The sequence below is a fragment of the Natator depressus genome, chromosome 1 (assembly GCF_965152275.1).
Source record: "Natator depressus isolate rNatDep1 chromosome 1, rNatDep2.hap1, whole genome shotgun sequence".
NCBI lineage: Eukaryota > Metazoa > Chordata > Testudines > Cheloniidae > Natator > Natator depressus.
In genome coordinates, this window is record NC_134234.1 from 256,219,756 (window position 1) to 256,239,634 (window position 19,879).

Below are 19,879 nucleotides of genomic sequence, written 5' to 3' on the forward strand. Positions count from 1 at the left end.
TCTGCCCAGCATCAGGCTAGCACCCTAACCACTGGACCAGCCTTCTTACACCATTATACAGATGTAACTGTCCAATTGTGGGACCAGTGATTAACCCACGTTGCCAGTGGAGGGCACTAGTCTTCTGTTTAAAAGTACAAACAAACATTTACCGGGTGTCAAAACAATATAGGGGCCGTCTCATTAGAATGACCTGGGTGAAAGCAAAGCTTTTGGCTCCTAGTAGCTTGGCCAAAATGGTGGGGGCAAAAGGGGGCTTCCCTTTGATTCCTTTAGTGAAGCTACTGCTGACACCCCAGCAACAAGAGCACCCAGTTCCAGCCTCTAGTGCTGTAGTCATCTACCTTTTAGCCAATCTTATCCAGAGGGACGCCCATGCCAGAGAGAACACTCCATCTCTTAGCAGGTAGAGAGCAGGGATAGATCAGCTGTAAACTCATGCTATATATGCAGTTAAATAATGTCCCTTGCTTCCAAAATGCCCCCATGAACCACCCAAGACCAGCTGGTCAGAGATAGATGTCATGACTCATTCCTGTCCTCTCTTCTGGATGGCACCACTCTGATGTAAACGGACCCAGCTCCTGGGCCTGTGTGCTACTGAGCTGCCCTGGGTCTGGGTAGTGACTGATTACTGTTCCTAGCTCTGTGTCTCTCAAGCACATGCCCAGGTGCAGGCCCCATGTCTACCACACTTCTTGGGCAGTGGGACCCTGCAGTCCAGTTACCTATACTCCAGAACTGGTGTCGCAGCCCTTTGTTGTTTAGACATGTTTACCCCAGAGTCCACCTGGTTGTGGGTGCTCTGGTTTCTAGTCAAATCCTTCAGGGACAATGTGGCAGGAAAGCAATGAATACAAGCTCAGCAAAAGAATTTCTTAAGCATTGTCATGCTAACAAAGCACACTAGAGGGTTACAGATCTATTCGAAACAAATTCCTGAATGCAACCCCCCATGTCTGATTTCACCCATCCTGTGTGCTCTGGGTTTGGCCATAGTCAGGCAGACATTTTGCCCTGGTCTTGGTCTTCTTTCATTCATCAGTGTCTGGTCTTGTGCTTAGAAAGGAACCCCTCTTTTAAAACAGTTTCTATTCCCCTTTTATGCATGTGCTCCAGGCAGCAGAGTTCTGGACTCCAGCTTCCTTCTCCCTGTCATCTTCTGTACAGAGAGACATTCAAAGTCAATGGCCCCACCCATAGAAAATCCATTGTTCCCCTAGGGGAGAGTCATTCAACATTGATGGCTCTGTCATAGCTTCTCAGACAAAGACATTTCACTAGATGTTAAGCCCCTCTTACAAAACGACTCCTCTAATCCACAAAGGAGGTTGCAATACAACATGAAGGTCACAGTACAAACTAGAGCCCCTGAAACAAAGTGGAGTTCATAAAACAAAATGGAGCCTACAGTTTGACACAGACACTTGTCATAATGGGTTCCTGGTAGAGAACAGTTTAGCAGATGAGAAATGGGAAAGAAGGCCTCATTTCCTTGAGTATGCAGGAGCATATTATCTTCAGGGCCATGAAAATGGAAGGAGAACCAGCAAACTGTGGAGACGCAGTTGAATGATAAACAGCCCTTTCAACCCTCATCCCCACCTTCCAACAAAGTACAAAGCAATAACAAACTGTTTCTGTCTGCAGCAAGGGTGGACTGGGGGCAAAATGCAGGACAAGGCATCTCTGGCTTAGATTCAGCTTAGCACCTCCACAGGGAGTGAAGATAGGCAAAGCCCGTGCATCTAGGGTGACCAGATGTCTGGATTTTATAAAGACAGTCCCAATTTTTGGGTCTTTTTCTTATATAGGCTCCTATTACCCCCCATCCCCTGTTCCAATTTTTCACATTTGCTGTCTGGGCACCCTACATGCACCAGGCTGGTGAGTAGAAAGAGAAGTGGAGACTATCTAGAAACAAGGGGAGGGGGAGAGAGAACAAACCCAGGAAATGGACAGATGCCAATATAGGAAGAGAGGATGGGTGGAACAGAGAACAGGGATGGAGGAATCGGGTAGGAGAGGGGCAAAGAAAGGAGATGTTGCACAGTTAGGAAAGGGAGTGCTTTTCAAAGCAAAGGGGGGTCAAGAGAGTAGGATGATGATGTACAAAAAGGAAAAGAAAAATGGGAGAGAATAGGACTGATGCAAACCCCATTGGAATCAATGGGAATCCTTCCATTGATTTCACTGGGCATTCGATCGGGTTCTTAAAGAAGTGAAAGGGAGAATAAAAGACACACATGCTCACAGATTTGACAGGGTGAGTGTATTTGATTCATGTCCATATACTCTATGTTTGCAGTGTTGGTTCCAGGATATGAGAGAGACAGGGTAGGATAGGTAGTTTCTTTTATCGGACCAGCTGCTGTTGATGGAAGGGACAAGCTTTTGAGCTTCACAGAGCTCATACCTTCCACCAACAGCAGCTGGTCTGATAAAATAGGTTCTTATTCTTCCTCATCTCTCTCATACTTCGTAACATTTTCCTGGCAGGCAGGCAGTTTGTTTTAAAACTTGGTGCTAAAAGAATCTATTCATACAAAAATAAGCAGAAAGGACCTTCCTGGCATGGCTGTGAGGGGTGGGAAGGCAGAAGCCAGTGAATGATGGGGGGCAAAACTGGGGAAGGGACCACGTGAAGCTGAATAGGGAGCTAAATAGGGCCCTGTGTGCATTACTTTCTACTAAACCTGGTGCTGGCCTCACAAAGGAGCACAGGAGGAATGTGTTCTTTGAACTGCCTTTGAGCATGATTAACACAGAGCTCTGCCAGTGCCCTTGCTGAGCATTTGTCTGATGTCATGACAAAAGGAAGCTGACTGCTGTTCCTGTTCTTCGATGAGGGCAGTGGAGGAGAAGGAAGGGAATTCATAGTCCTCCATCCCAGAGCGTGCAGGTTTGATGTGCTTCACTGTCACATGACACTCAAGGAAGAACCCCACAAAACAAACTAAAGGATTTGGAGTCTTCTTGAGACGTGACAGAAGTCTAGGCCACCATTTTGCGTTCACTTATGTAAGGAGTGAGAGACACCACAGCATGAGATTGCTCTTTAATAATGGACTCTTAAGAAAAGGTTTTGGTCCTGTTGACGCTGTAGCCCCATGACTTTGCACCCCCTGGAGTCTGAGCAAGGTGTCACCAGCGCATCTTAGCTCAGTTTTCCATCTCTCAGGTACAAACCAATACAAAACAGACTTTTGTCCTTTAAGAAGTGCCTCAGAGCCTCATTTATTGATAACAGAAAATGACATAAGTAAACCTTACTCTAGCAAGTAAACAGTCTCCCGTTCCTTCTGAACTCTTGCCCACTCCACGTGGGACCACACTCTGGTTCCTTCTTTAGGCACTCCTCTTTTGGAAACCATCTCATGCCCTTGCCTTGCCGGGTACACTGTTCTTCTCCCTTCCAGCCTGGAGAACTGTCACTCCTTCAGGTTGCCTTTCAGGCAGCTGTTCCCTCCCCATGGGAACACCCTCTCTCAGGGTTGCCTTTTAGTTACAAGCCAAGCTTCTCCTCTCTAGCAGCACTATCTTCTTCCTGTCAGGGAGCCTTATAGGAAGCAGTTGCTCTGCTGCTAATTGTCCATTAACCAGTTACTCCCAGATGGACTTCAGAGAACCACCATGGGCACGTGAGGCCCTGATTCCCCTTGATTTCCCAGGCTCTAGGACTCTGTGAGGTGGGAAGGTCCCAGAGAACAGATTCCAGCCTGAGCCCATAAGTCTACACAGTGATGAAACAGCCCCACAGCTTAAGCCCAAGTTGGCTGGCACAGGCCAGCTGTGGGATTTTCTTGTTGTGTAGACATCCCCTTAAAGGACTGACACCCACTTTAAGGCCCTTTCACATTGCTAGAGCACTGTAAAGGGGGGTTAGTATAAGTGAAATCCAGGCCCCAAGTCTGTTTAGTTGGGAAGGGAGAAGAATAAGAGGAGAGAGGTATATAATTCTGAAGGGTATAGAGAAGGTCATTCAAGCACTCCTGTTTACGCTGCCCCCTAATGTAGAAATGGAGCAGTACTTGATAAAATTAAAAGACAATTCATTAAAAACAAATAGAAGGAAACACTTTTTAATGTAAAGTATAATTAGCCAGCGTAACTCAATGCTGCTGGCTATTATCGAAGCAGATATTTTAGTTTAAACAAAGGATTCAACATTTTTTATGAATAAGTGTAGCATCTGCAGGGACATCAATATAGCTAAGAAAACAATTACAAGGACTATCAATCCTCATGCTTCTGGGCATAAACTGGTCACCAGCTGGGGTCAGGAACACAATTTTCCCCTGTGGTGATAGTATAGCACAATTAGGCACATCATGGAAGTTTTATCCAACATTGATCACTGTTGGAGGCAGAATAACAGATTAAATAGACCATTGATCTGTTCCATTATGGCAGTTCCATGTTTCTAGGTTCTTATCAAGGAGAGAAAATGATTTCTAGGCTTTCAAACCTTAAGTTGTACTCTCCCCAGGAGAGACTCTTACTTCTAGGTTCCACTCCATTATGTTGAATGAACCCTGACCTCATATGCTGAAGGCCTTTGCAGCTTTTGAGTGGAGGGCATGATGGGAAATCTGTTTCTATCACACTTAATTTGTAACAATTCAGCAAACCACTGAAACAGGAAGTTGGTGTGTGTCTGTGTTTAACAATGGATGTTAATTTGCCCACAATGCTTTGAGTTACTTGAATCTGTCCCCAAAATGAGTTTCAACTTGGTTTTTTTCCTGGAATGGAATGGGAGAAGGAGGGTAAAGGATGGAGACAGAAAATATAGGGATCGATGACTTGGTTATTATATCACCTGGGATTTTGTTTTCTTTAAAGATGTCTATTTTGTCATCCCAAGTTTTAGGTCAGTTGACCATAGCTGAGTTTTCCTTGACTCTTTATTCTCCTTTGCACTTGGTTCGAGTGTGTCAGCATGATGGTGATTCTGCTGAACTGTGTTACCCTGGGGATGTACCAGCCTTGTGATGATATGGACTGTCTCAATGACCGGTGCAAGATCTTGCAGGTAAGCAGTCTGCTGACCCTTAATGGGAGCAGGTGCACCATTGGCTGAGGCTCTGGACAGTGTTCTAATTGTTATGTCTGATGTTTCCCTTCCATCTGCACTCAGCTTTTTCTGAAAAAGGGTGGCAAGGACCAGGGCTGATTGTGGGGAGGGGGGAAATCAGGGACAATTGCACTGGGGCCCTGAGTTCAGGGCCCCCCTCCCAAACATCTGTAAAGTCTGTTTAAATAAAGTGAAAGGGCAGGGCCCCAGCAAACATGATGTAGCGGAGCCTCAAATTTCTCTCAACAAGGATACCCATAGCAACAAACTAGCTTGCTTTAAAAAAATTACAAGAGTTTGCCAGAGAGCGAGAGAGATAGATTGAATGTAGTCGAGGGCACTAGAATATAGAGAGTTCACTTATACCTCTATGCATTCCTATTCACCCAGCCATGTTCCGAGGAAACTTGCCCGGCATCTCCACTGTCCAGAACTGTCAGTCACTCATTTTTGTGCACGCTGAAATTTATATTCATTTACACACTTTGAATTGTAGACCAAAAGGGCAGCAAGCACTTGTTAAACTTAGCCTCCTTTTTCCCTGTGGCTCCTTCAGGTATTTGATGATTTCATCTTCATCTTCTTTGCCATGGAGATGGTGCTGAAGATGGTGGCCCTTGGGATCTTTGGCAAGAAATGTTACCTTGGAGACACCTGGAACCGCCTGGATTTCTTCATTGTGATGGCTGGGTAGGTTAACTGTTTTCTGTGTTTTCACGGTGTTGGAGTGCTGGAGTGTTGCATGCAGTTGGGACATGGTACCCATCTCAGTCTTGTGGCAAATGCTGGAAGAGAATAGAAGGTTCTTGGGGTTTTTTATGCACAGAAACAGATTCAGCTCCCATTTACTTTAGTGAAAGGCCAGAGCAATTCCTGTGAGGTCAACATTGCTACTCTTGATTTGCCCTGCTGTAACTGAGAGCAAAACCCGCCCACGGTGTTTTTGTGGCTGTGTTGCTTTGTGGGCATTGTCCCTGAGAAACTGGAATCACACATGTGCTCAGTTCAGCAGGATTGGGGAGAAACAAGCAGACACTGAAAGCCAGACCTTCCCCTCATGTGAATGGGTGTAACTTCCTCAGTGCAGGGGACCTAAGCTGCTTTACGTCAGCTGAAGCTCTGGCTCTGAAACCCAGCAACCTTTTTTAACGTAATTGGTCCAATGAGGTGTCGCCTTGGCCCAAGTCAGTGAAACAGCTCTGCTCCCATTAGCTCAACTTTCTGGTTAAAAACATCCTTTTAGAAACTGTGGGTTTCTGCCTTTGCATCATATGAGTCCACGCCACAGCACCTGAGGGACAAGTTGACATTTGAGCATTTTTAACAACAAAGTTGCTATGGTGAAGCTCTGATTTCCACTTCCCAAGCTTCTGTGTGTGCACAGCCAAAAGCCCACAAGGATTGCCCCTTGAATGTGTGGTGACATTTCACTCCTTGCACTGGCGAGTGCAGCTTTACAAGAGTTGCTTGTTTTTAATCAACTTGCCCCATGGCAGAAATTTTGCTGTTTAAAGCAGAAAATATGGCCTGGGTTTTTTACAGCAAAACAAAACATAAACAGCTCCTTTCTAGAGCTAGTCCAACCGCCCTTTTCCTCCCTGCAGGAAACAGCCAGCTTCCATTGTCATCTAGAACTCAGTGTATCACTGGTTGAGCTGGCAGAGCCATTCAAGCTTACTTCTCACAACTGTTCCCCAGGGTGAATAATAGGGCCATCTTTTATCTTTGTTTTTAATACACCTGTCTGCAACAAGGCTTGAAAGATGTTTCCCTTTGGGTGTGAGGACAATTGTTTTCTGATGCACTAAACTGAGACCTTCAAACTCATTTAATTTGTTGTCTGGGAGATGAAGTTAGGTGCCCAGCGGTGAAATCGGCCTGTACCTAAAAGAGAATGGAAGAAAATGAAAGATCCTGTTTTTCAACCCCTAAAGCAACATGGGCGAGATGGGAAGAGACTTCCACTCTTACAATCCCTGAGCCTGGTGTTTCAGTAGCTAGGGTCTTTAATTATACTGACCCCACATTGTGGTGAGCAGTAGCTAGTCAGTGAAAATAAATTAAAACAACTGAATCATGCTGCATTCTACATCCCAGCGTACTGGTTCTGAACCTCTGTAAGACGAGGTGCAGCTGAGCGTATGGAGGGGGTGGTGTAGTGGCGTGAGAAGTGATGTTAAAGGAGGGGTATCATAGCTCAGATTTCTGAATTGAAAAGGACAATAAGTGCATTTGAAATGGGGTGGCTTGGAGCTGGTTGTATTTCTCTGACCATGTTAACCACGTTGTCATTCAGGTTGGGATTAAGACTCCATTCCAGGTGGACACAGAAATCCAGTTCATTGATGTGGAATGAGGAGGATGGGAAATGGATGGCTTCTCCCGGCCTGACACTAAGCGCATATCCCATTAGGGAATGCCATTCACCTTTCCATGTCCAGCTCCAGCACCGGAGATGCTAGACTAGAACCTCAAATTTGAACCCCTTCTGCATGGGCAGCGCATAGAGGAGGCGTGGGGAGGCTAAGACTCCCCAAAATAAAACAGGCTGGCCATGCAGGGAGCAAACGCCAGATGCAGGTCATCTTCCTTTTGAGGTGCACCAGCCCACCGCCTTTGTGCCCTGAGAGCAGGAGTGCCGGAAGCTCCCTAGAAATGGTGGGGCCACTGGTGCCCAGACCATGGCCCTGCCTCCCCTCCTCCCCAGGGCTCTGCCCTTAAGGCAGGAAGTCCTTCGTATGTGATGGGGCCATGGCCCCCAACCCCGCACCCCCCATTCCAGTGCCCCTGGCCTTGGCACCCTCACTTTTAAAAGTGGGAGAGTTATGCCCTCCCCCTTTTTTTCTTGCCTTAAGGGCAAAAGATGGGGGAGAGGAGGCAGAGAGGAGAGAATGAGAGCGGGATCTCGGGGAAAGAAGCGGAGCGATGGCAAGGCCTAGGGGAAGGGCAGAGTGTGGGGGGAGCCCTGGGGGAGGGGCGTGGCCACTGCCTGGGCGCTGGTGGCCCCCCCACTTCTACAGAGCTTCCAGCACTGTTGAGAGTAGCCTCCCGAAAAGAAAGAGTCACGTGCTGCCTATGCCCTTCTGATATCATGGGAGATTTCAAATCAAGTCCTGGATACATGATGTCTGGTTATGGTTTCATTTCAGATTCAGAACTGGAAGGGGCTTGTTTTCTGGTTCTGGTGCAACTGTCCTCATGAGATATCGATGATGGTGGAAATCTCTTGAGACTGTCTGGTCTCACAAGACTTCTCCCATGAGAGAGATTTCTCCCATTTACGTATATAAGTAGAGCCCTGTGTGGATACAGAATTTATATCCATGGATATAAAGCAGATATCCGTGGAGCTGCAGGGCTCTACCAGGAACCACAGCAGCGAAAGCAGCAGCGTGTTGGGCCGTCACTCGCAGGAGCCAGCACCCAGCCTGGGCAGCTCATCCCACGTGGGTGTACTGCCCCCAGCCCTGCCCACTGGGGTGGCACTAGGCTCACCATCAGCTGTCCCTGGTCACATTAAGGTGTGCAAGTGGCTTGCATGCTCCCGGACAGGAGTCTCTTCTATGCAGTGGTGTGCGCATAGGTGCTGGAACTAGGGGTGCCTGGGGTGCTGCCGCACCCCCTGGCTTGAAGTGGTTTCCATTATAACCAGGGTTTACAGTTTGGTTCAATGGCTCTCAACCTCCCCCCCACCCATACAAATTGTTCCAGCACCGCTGCGTGTGCGTCTCTTGTCCAGGAGCGTGCGAGCCGCTTGCACACACATTGTGCCTAGTTCTATCATCTCCCCCAATACCACAGGTTTCAGAGTAACAGCCGTGTTAGTCTGTATTCGCAAAAAGAAAAGGAGTACTTGTGGCACCTTAGAGACTAACCAATTTATTTGAGCATGAGCTTTCGTGAGCGATGAAGTGAGCTGTAGCTCACAAAAGCTCATGCTCAAATAAATTGGTTAGTCTCTAAGGTGCCACAAGTACTCCTTTTCTTTTTGCGAATACAGACTAACACGGCTGTTACTCTGAAACCTGTGGTATTGGGGGAGATGATAGAACTAGGCACAATCAGGCTCCTCTCCTCAAATCAAGGGAAAAACAACAACTTGCCTGCCCCAAAGCAAACACCCACCCAGTCCACCAGACTGAGAGGCCAGGATTAAAAGATCACCCTGTGGCCAGAAAAAGCAGAGGAACAACAGACAGCAGGGGAGACTATCGTACTGGGCATTCTGTATGGTTCAAATTACCTCCCTCTGACTGTTTGTGACAATAGTATCCTTTACCCAAAAATGTGGCAAAAACAAAAAGAACAGTCATTTGCTGACAATCACCCCAAACAGTGTTTGGGTTGCATAAACTTTATTCACTTGTTCATTTGTTAAAGTCATTTATTCGTTTGGTCGTTTTTTCTCTCACTCTCTTTTCACTACCTTTAGAAAGCCAGAAGCTATAGTTTTAGTTAACTGAACTCCCTTGTCCGCCCCCTGCCCTGCTCTCCCTCGCTCCCCACACAATCTAGCCGCTTGAGGAAGAAGACTTTGTTGTCACTAAAAATGTTCAGTTTCCATGGCAATGGAAGCTGACATCACCAGAACTTTCTCCCCCTTCCCTCCCTAGTTTTTGGAGTGGATTAGAAAAAACAAAACAAAACTAAAAAAAAAAAAACCCCTCAAAACCAGCCTTGACTAAGTCAATATTTTCCTCCTTTATTATTCCTTTTAAGAAATCTGCAAGCTCCCAAAACGAAGACAGCTGTTGCAGGGTTAAAGAACACATGCCTGCGCGCACATGAGCGATGAGGCTGCAGTCTAGCTTGTAGATATTCCAGCCCTCAACTAGTCACTGGATGACAGTAGTCTCCAGGTACCCAGATGTCTAATGTGGGCTGCAGTTGTCACCAACTATCCTGGTGGGATGCCTTCTTCTCCACCTTTTGCTTTAGATGTTATCTCCTGTGATTTATGGCCTGCATTTCCCAAAAATGTCTAGTGAGTTTGCATCCTGGATTTTGTTGGTGCTCAAGTTGAGACAACTTAATGGGACCTGGAAAACCAGGCCCCTTTTAGGTTCTCAAGTTTGGGCACCCAAAATCACTAATCATTCTGGAGAACGTAGGTCAATGTCTCCAGACCTAGGCCACCAATTTTTGGGATGGAATATTCACTCTCTCTGTCCTGATCTGGCAGCTGAATGCCTGTAAATAGTGATGTATTCACTTTCCTTGTCCAAATCAATTTTTGTGTGTGTGTGTGTGTGCGCGCGTGTGCTTGAGGTCGGAGGGGGTCACTGCCTATTCAGGATGAGGAATATACTCTGAATGTCCTGCTCTGAGGTTTGCCAGTTAGCTGAGGCGTTATATAATCGTGCCACCCTCCTGGATCTGTGGGGGGATCACCTCCTATTTAGGGAGGGGTGTTTACTCTACCTGTCCTGATCCTAGATGCCATTATTACCTGACCTTGGTGGGATGTTAACTTTATCTCTGACCTGTTTTGTGGGGCCCACTTCAAGTCCAGATTGGGATATTCATGTGACCTGTCCTTACATGCGCATACGTGTGTGTGTAGGTTGAGGGGAAAGGGCTGATGTTCATAGATTACATAAGGCCAGAGGAGACTGTTGTGATCATCTAGTCTGACCTCTTGTGTAACAAAGGCCTTAGGACTTCCCTGAATGTGTTCCTGATCCAAGTCCGATAGCTGTCACTGAACTAGAACATGCTTTTCAGAAAAACATCCAATCTTGATTTAAACATTTCCAGTGATGGAGAATCCACTACTATCCTTGGCAAATAGTTCCAGTGGTTAGTTACTGTCTCTGTTAAAAATTTGTGCTCCAGTTCTGGACTGAAATTGTCTAGATTCAGCTTCCAGCCATTGGATCTTGCTATACCTTTGTCTTCTAGATTGAAGAACTCTCTATTATCAAATTCCTGTTCACCATGGAGGTACTTACAGACTGTGATCAAATCACCCTTAAGTTTCTCTTTGATAAGCTAAATAGTTTGAGCTCCTTGAGTCTCTTACTATAAGGCATGTTTTCCAATTCTTTAATCATTCCTGTGGCTCTTCTCTGAACCCTCTCCAATTTTTCAAGATGTGACTCGAGGTGCCTGGGGCAGCCCTCACTGGAAATGCCAAGGTCAGAGCAGGCTGCAAAAGGGAGAGCATGTATTCCCAAGGCTGGTGGGTAATGGTGAAGTTAAACTCCCCAACCAGTCAAAAACTGTGCTTCTGATCCCCCACACTGGTTATCAAGAAGCAAAAAATAAATCACACAGCCCCCTTTATTGTATTCCAGTTCTCTGGTTCCCAGTCAGTACATAGGTCCAGTACAGTGAGCAGTTATTTAAAAAACTCTGCTCACATATACAAAATGTTCTTCTGACCCCAAAAGGTCAGCCACATTATCAGGTAAGTATAAGTTTGGATCTTACCCAAAATACCACGCTGCCAGCCAATCCTTTAGTGTCTAAAACTAAAGGTTTATTATAAAGAAAAACGAAAGAACAAGAAGAGAGATGTTAAATGGTAAAGCAGTCACATACATACAAAGACTTCAAAGTCCATGTATCAGGTTCTTAGCAGTATTGGTGAGTTTGCTGGCTTGAAAGTCCCTCTGGAACACATCCACAGCTTGGATGGATCATTCAGTTCTTTGTTCAGAGCTTCAGTTTGTAGAAAAGTTACTCCAGAGGTAAGAAGCAGGATTGAAGACAAGAAGCAGGATTGATGACAAAATGGAGATGACGCAGCTGCCCTTTATAGTCTTTTTGCCATGTGTCTGGTACTTCCTTTGTTTCAAACACAACAAACTCATAGCACATGTCATTGAAAGGCCTTAGAGTTCTCTTCATAGGCATGCCCCTGCATGCCTTGCTGAGTCATAAGGTGTAGTCTTGGCTCCTTTCAGTGGGTTCATTGTACAGCTGATGTCCCTTGATGGGCCATCAAGCAGGCCTAGTGCTGGTGCCATTCTGTCTGGGGGTGTCACCCAGAAACGCAGATCAAGTTTGGAAATACAGATATACCCTACATATCTATAACTCATAATACAAAGGTGATACAAACATATGAACAAGATAATCATACCTGGCAAATTATAACATTTTTTCAGATACCTCACATGGAATATCTGGCATGATTCATTGCAATTTTATAATATTGGTATGAACAATATCATAAAGTGTCACCCATATTCCATATAGCATCACACAAGAGTCTTCTTGAAGTGTGAGCACCAGAACTGGACACAATATTCCAGTAGCAGATGCTTCAGTGCTTAATGCAGAGGTCAGAGAACTTCTCTACTTTTATTTAATATTCTTGTCAATGCATCTAAGGATCACATTAGCATAGGGTCACGCTAGGAAATTTATATTCAGCTGATTATCCACCATGACCCGCCTGTCTTTTTCAGAGTCACTGCTTACCGGAATAGAGTCCCACATCCTGTAAGTATGGCCTACATCTTTTTTCCTAGATGTCTGAGCTTACATTTGACTGCATTGAAATGTATATTGTTTGCTCCAGATTGCTCTGTATCAGTGATCAGATCTCTTCATTATTTACCATTTCCTCTACCATTGTGTCACCTGCAAATTTTATCAGAAATGATTTTATTTTTTTTCCAAGTCACTGATACAAATATTAAATAGTGTAGGACCAAGAACTAATGTGGGACCCCTAGGAACACTAGGGTCACCAGATGTCCTGGTTTTATAGGGACAGTCCTGATATTTGGGGCTTTGTCTTATATAGGTGCCTATTACCCCCCAGCCCCTGTCCCGATTTTTCACACTGGCTGTCTGGTCACCCTAAGTAACACACCTGCTTGATGATAATTCCCTATTTACAGTTACATTTTGAGACTCATCAGTTAGCCAATTTTGAATCCATATAATCTGTGCCGTGTTGATTTTGTGGTGTTCTAGTTACATCAATACTAGTATAGTCTTTATCGACAAAACCTGCAATAATATGAAGTTAATTTAATAAGATCTATTCTCCGTAAGCCCATGTTGACTGGCATTAATTATATTACCCTCCTTTAATTCTTTATTAATTGAATCCCATATCAACTGTCCCATTAATTTGTCTGAGATCTATGAGGGATCATGGGTCTCAAACCCAGGTCAGCATGTGCCCAGGTAGTCCCCAGACTGCTTTCACTACCCAGCAGCTCACTGATACCAACAGGGAGTATGGGCTGGTGGACCCAAGCTCACCAGAGGCACCACCCACAAAGCTCCTGATTGGAGGAGATGTCAGGTCTCTCTGACTCACTCAGACTTACTATGTAAGCCAGAAGGAGGCACAGGAAGTTGTCTGAGCAACTTGAATTCCTGACTGGCTGCTACATTGAACCCTGCCTTCTTCCAGCCTTCTTGCCTTGTTCCAGATCCCTGCTTCTATGCCCCACATCTGGCTACAGTCCTTGACTTGACTTTTTGTTCTGGCTCTGACCCCTGACCCTGCATCTGTGTCTTGTTCCTGCTCCCTGGCTCTGGGTCCTGGTTCCGAGCAGTAGGCATGACCATCACTAGAACTGACCACCTATAACTTGGTCCATGACAGGACTGGTGTCAGGTTGATAGGCCTTTACTTACTCAGGTCACCCCATTTACCTGTTTAAATAGTGGCCCAACATTAGCTTTCTTAGAGTCCTCTGGAACTTTCCCAGTTTTTCAGGAAATATTAAAAATCAATATTAACAGTCCAGAGAGCTTCTTGGCCAGCTCTTTCAAAATTCTTCCGTGCAAGTTATCTGCACCTGCTAATTTAAAAATGTCTGTCATCAGTAGCTTCTGTTTAGAATGCTTCTTAATTACGGTTGGAATGGAAAGTATTTCACCATCATCTTATGATGTAAATACATCTGGATTTTACCCGAATATAGAACAGAAATATTTATTGAATATTTCTCCTCTTCTGCATTACTATTCACAATTCTACCACTTCCATCTATTAATGGACCAATCGTATTACTAGGATTCCTTTTGTTCTTGATATATGTAAAAAAAAAAATCCTTCTACTTGTCTTAACTCTGCTGGCCATAGAGTTTTCCTCGTGTCCTTTTGCTTCCCTAATGATTTTCCTACATATTCTAGTTTCTAATTTATGTTCATTGCTATAAACTGCCCCTTTTTTCCATTTGTATTTTTTGCTTTTTGCTTTGTTTTTGTTATTGCTGCTTTCATTTTCCTTCTAAGCCAGGTTATTTTTTTTAACCAGGGTACTAGACGTTCTTCTCGATTATGGGATTGTGGCTTTTTGGGCATCTTGTAAAGTGTTCTTAAACAGCTCCCAATTATCATTCAAATTTTTCTGTTTTAAATTCTTTCACTCAGATGATTTGGCTCATAATTGTTCTAAGCTTTGGGAAAATGGCCCTTTTAAAGCACCAAGTATACATATTACTGGTTTGGACTTCATTCTGTTTGCACATAACCGATGTGATTAAGTCATGATCACTTTCTCCTAAGTTAACTTTTAGTTCTGTGAACATCGCCTGTATATCTGTTGAAATGACATCTAATACAGAATTCCTCCATTGTTGGATGTAACACTTTCTGAGTTATGAAATTTTCATTTATAATGTTTAGAAATTCCAAAGATGTTTTAGTACTGGCAGCATGAGACCTCCAGATATGTCACTGAAACCGAAATCTCTCATGATGATGCAGTTTTCCCCCCTACACATTAGAGGTAGGTGCTTAGGGAGCCAGTCATCATGTTCTCTAGTGTGATCTGGTGGTCTGTAGCAGACACCAACTCGTACCCAGTCTTGCTACTTATCTGTTAGAACATTGATCCATAAGCATTCAAGATAATTTGCTTCTGAGTTGTCAGTGACTTAGAAACAGGTAATGCCATTTTTTACATAGAATGCCACTCCTCCTTCCCTTTGACCACTCAATCCTTCCTAAATAGTTTATAGCCATTGATTTTAACGTTCCAAAAGTGCAGATCTTTCCACCAGGTTTCAGTAATACTAACTAGGTGAAATATATATTCACAAATGAGCAATTCCAGTTCCTTTTGTTTATTACCCAGGCTCCTGGCACTGGCTGCCTAGGCCATTAAAATTTTTCTTCTTGTCCTTTGATCCTTGATTATTTTGTTACTGACATCTTGATTTTGTGGGAAATCAGAGCTCATTTGTTCCCCTTTTCACTCTCCCCTTTCCTTGCTAATGCCCCCCTGACTAGACAAGCCAATCTGTGCCATAGAACAGTGGTCTCCAAGCTTTTTTGATCGCTCACCCCATCAGTAAAAAATTTTTGAGCATGCACCCCCAATATATGTATATGTATAAATTATATATATAGTACTACTGTACTAATTATGTAAATTATAAAACATACACAAAAAATAGAAGTTAAAAAACGATGAGATAAAGATGAAATAAACAATATTTTTTTAAAAAAATTTATTTTATTTTATTTTCTCTCACTAAAAAAATTATTATTAATATTTTTAGTGAGAGCAATGTGATTGACTATGCTTTATTATTTTGGAAAATCTTGGTTTAACACTTTGTGATACAGCGGGCGCTCAGGGTGGGGTGCGGGGTCTGGGAGGGAGTTAGGGTGTGGGAGGGTGCTCAGGGCTGAGGCAGGCAGGAGGTGCAGAGCCCTTACCTGGGGCAGCTCCTGTTTGGGGCAGGGGGTGTGCAGGTGGCTCTGCGCAGCACAGCACCCACCCTCATGGCCACGATTCTGGGAGTCGCGATTCTGGGAGCTCCCCCCCAGCAGGCAGGGCCACCCGGAACGCAGGGGCTTTAGGGACTGCAGGGCCCTGGGCTAAGGGGGCCCCGGGGCCCTGGCCTGCAGCTCTAAAGCCCCTTTCGGGATGCGGTCCTGCGAGCACGGGCCGGGGGACTTAGGAGGAGCCGGGGCAGCCGCGCAGCCAGCGGCCGAAGAGAAGCGGCGCTTTCCTCTTCAAAGCGCCGCTTCTCTCTGGCCGGCTTTGAAGAGGAAAGCGCCGCTTCTTTCCGGCCTGGGCTGCGCGGCTGCCCCTGCTCCTCCATGGGCCAGAAGACTCAGGGCCACTCCCCCACCTTTTTTTTCCCTCCGGCGGTGCTCCTCCTGCCACGCCGCCCTTTTGCTCCGGCAGTACTCCTCCTGCTGCGCCCCCCAATCGATCGACTTGCGCACCCCACTTTGGAGACCACTGCCATAGAAGATTGGATCCCCTTCTTCAAGCTGAGTTCATCCAAATTGTACAGCTCCCTCTACTCACAGAAGGTGGCCAGTATTCCATAAAACCAAACCCTTTACCTTATGCAACTTACTTAGGCACCAGTTCACGTCCCAGAATCTTCTGTCTTCCTTTGTGTGCAGGACGGGAAGGATCTCTGAAAAAGATCACGTGGACATTCCTTTCCTCCTTCAACACCTGTCCAAGTTCTCTGAAGTCACCTATAATTAAGGCTAAGATTTTGACATGGTTATTTTTAGTAAAGTCAGGGACAGGTTATGGGCAATAAACAAAAATTCATGGAAGTGATGACCTGTCCATGATTTTTGCTGCTGTGGCTCCATGATTTCTCCTGCCAACATGGTGGCTGGGAGCTGTGGGGTTCCTCCTCTGCCCATGGCAGCTGGAAGCTGCAGGCGGGCCCCCCTCTGCCCACGGTGGCTGGGAGCTGCAGGGTGACCATATTTCCCAAAGAGAAAACAGGATACCCCCACTTCGCCCAAGGTGCCCCCTCCCGTCCCACAAGGCTGTTGCCTGTCACTGGAACCCTGAGATCTTTTCATGGGCACTCTTGATAGACTTGTGGGTTGGGTTGAGTAGTGCTTCTAGCTCTGTGGGTATTCTTCCTGGTCCTCGTCTCTCTGGTGGTCACAGCGAGCCCATTCTCATATGCCTCCAGCCATGCTGAATGCTGCCTGGTCCTCTTGCCTCTGGTGGTTACAAACTGCCAAGCCTCCTCTCTGGTTCCTTTGTCACCAGTTTCTTTCTTTCTTGATTCTGCGAGGAGAGGGGTGCATGTGAGATTTCCTGAATCTGGTTTGCCAAGTACTCATTAGTCTTTCTGTAGAGTCAGTACTTGTCCTTCCAAATCACAAATCTATTTTTGCAGCACAGCCACCAACTTCCACTTCATGTGGAGGAAGTCCCGTCTGGCTTCAGGCAGGAAAGAAAATGTCCATTGCTGGCATCAGGCTATTGAACATAGAACTATACCTAGAAAGAGAGCCTCTTACACTCCCTCTATCAGCTCCCCTGTTTGCCACTCCCGTTCATCTGGCAAATGATTTCTACACTTCTAGCTTCATCCCCTCGCTAACAGGGAGGGATTAACCGCTTGAACGTCAAACTCTGGGGTTAAGTACAGACCCAAAGTTCCCAGCACACAATCCTTAGAGAGACATAAACAAACAGACTGTCTCTCCTGGCCCATTCAGGAGCCCAGAAGCCCAGCCAGGTGACCCTCATGGAGAATAAACAGACTGAACACACGACTCACCCTGAATGGGTGCTGCTGGTTACTCAGTGGGATATGACAGTATCAGTTTATGAATTCTGTTTCCACCCATGCTGTAATGGCACGATGACTGCACAAGTCTGGGCTTGCCTAAGGGCAGCCTGTTGCACTTCATTCCAGCCAGCTGCCCTTCTCGGAGAAGGTGTTAAACACCTCGCTGAAGGACTGTCACCGTGAGCCATCTCTTGTTATCAACACTGAATGACTCTCAGCTACTGGCTCACCCCCATGGAACAAGGGTCTCTGTACGGGAACCTACAAGGGGCAAGCGAGCCTGACTGGTGAGTCAGGAGCTTCTCAAGCCAGGTCTAAGCTATGCCAGCAAATGTTCGTAGCTATGTCGATCAGAGGTGTGAGGAGATGAGTTCCCCGACTGACATACCTGTGCTGGCAAAAGCCCCTGATGTAGTTGCAATTTTACTGGTACAGCTTGTTTCACTCAGGGGGCTGGAAAAAATTATGCTTGCAAAGTTTTGCTGGCATAGTTATAGTGGCTAGGAGTGTGGGGGAAAAATCACACCCCCAAGGGGACATAGATATGCTGCCAAAAGCCCTAGTGTAGATGCAGGAATCCCTTTGCCTGTATAGCTTATGGAGTTGGTTTTACTATAATGGCAGAAGAACTTCTTTGATCGGTATAACCTGCATTTCTACTGGGTGGCTGTGCCCACTTGGCAATACCAGTATAGCTATGCCAGCGAAGCACTTGTAGTGTTGACAAGTCCCTAGTGTAGAGTTGGCCTCAGCATGAACACGTGGTACAGAGATAAGGGTCCTGTTTGAGAGCATGGCCCTGCTCTGTATTGAGGGGGCAACCATGGCCAGATATAAGAAGGACTTGGAGGAGGATGAGAGCAGGAGGGACTGTATTCATCCTGAAACTCTGACGAACCTCAGACTCACAAGAAGAAGTGAGCTCTGACTAGGACAAGGTGTGCCTCGGGATTTTTGTTATTTTCAAGAATCTGTAACTGCATGTTTTAAGAGTCAAAGTGGCTGTGTTCTTTGCTAAGCATGTGTTCTGTGCTTTCCTGCCTAGAAGTCCAGAGAGTGGCCCACAATCTAGGTGGAGTTCTGGAGGAGCATGCCTAAGTAGCTTGGTGACTCCGGAGGTCTCAGACACTGGTTTCAGGGGCCAGGACAGCTGGATGCTGGTGTCCCACATCCCAAGGCAGGGCACTGGACAAAGAGGTCTGAGTCTGGAAGTATTCCCTAGAATCCCAGAGCTAAGAAATAGCTGCTAGGCTTTTCCCATACCTAGTTGGCTTGGAAGTACAAGGGTCCCAGCATCTGAGTCCACCCACAACAGACTGATGACTATACAGAGGGGTATTGGGCCAGGTAGTAACACTCAGCACTTGTGGAAATCAAGTCACCTATTGAAGGGCCTAAATGTGGATTTATGAGCCTATTTTTAGGTTTGTGGTTTTAAAAACCTAGGCCCCACATTCTTTCTCCAGTTCCCTGAGCTGTCCAGTCTCCCCTAGCTTTCTCATCACAGAGAGAAAACCTGATTATGTCTCATATATTAGTCACAAAGTGTCTCTCCAACTCTTAAGGCATTCCGACATTTTCTCTTATTACTAGATTTGGAAGGAAATGTGAACATACAGGGACGTGAAATAATCACATCCCATGCAGCTAGGGAAAGGTATCATAGACTCAGGCAGGTTTCAGCAAGCCTTTGCTTGGAGAGAAATAAAAAAAACCCTGATTAAATAAAAAAATTACTTACTCAATTAAGTTATCCTGTACAGCATGGGGTTTTGTTTTGTTTTGTTTATTTTTTGTTTTTAATAAGAAATGGAGTAAAAATTCCCATTGTCAGCAAAACAAGGAGGGCAAAAATTATATTGTATCTCCCAGCTCTGCTGCTAGTGAAGGGTTATAATTGCAGCACCATGAAATGTGATTTTAAAAGAAGTAAATAAGACTGCTTAGCCAATCAGTTTGTGGTATGCAAAGAAATCTAAAGCAAACTGTCATGATTGGCCAAGTCTCACCTGATGTCATGTGATGGTTTTCTCGGTGGGGGGAATGGAAGGTGTTATTCAATGGTTTCCTCAGTAGTTTTGCTTGACCCTTTAGTCCCCGTTTTCAAGCCTTGCCACGTAAGTTGTGATTGCAAAATGTGTGCAAGAGCCTTCAAACCTCATGCTTGAGTGTTTGTCTGGATACATAGCATGTGATATTACTAATCAATATGTATGGAGTGCTGATAGTGTCCTCAGTGCTGTAGAGAGTCTGGAGTAGAGCCTTGCAACCCGACCTGTACCCAGTGGGACCTAGCTACAAGTGTTGGATTCGACT

The 19,879-nt window shown here is 45.5% G+C and overlaps 1 protein-coding gene across 1 annotated transcript in view; it reads left to right on the forward strand.

Moving 5' to 3' along the window:
* The window catches only part of CACNA1I (calcium voltage-gated channel subunit alpha1 I), a 252,710-nt gene that overhangs the window by 123,918 nt on the left and 108,913 nt on the right, over positions 1 to 19,879 (forward strand). The window contains exons 3-4 of the mRNA XM_074941613.1: positions 4,923 to 5,035; positions 5,634 to 5,767. Of these exons, the coding sequence (XP_074797714.1) occupies positions 4,923 to 5,035; positions 5,634 to 5,767 (247 nt within the window). The remainder of the gene's footprint in view (positions 1 to 4,922; positions 5,036 to 5,633; positions 5,768 to 19,879) is intronic.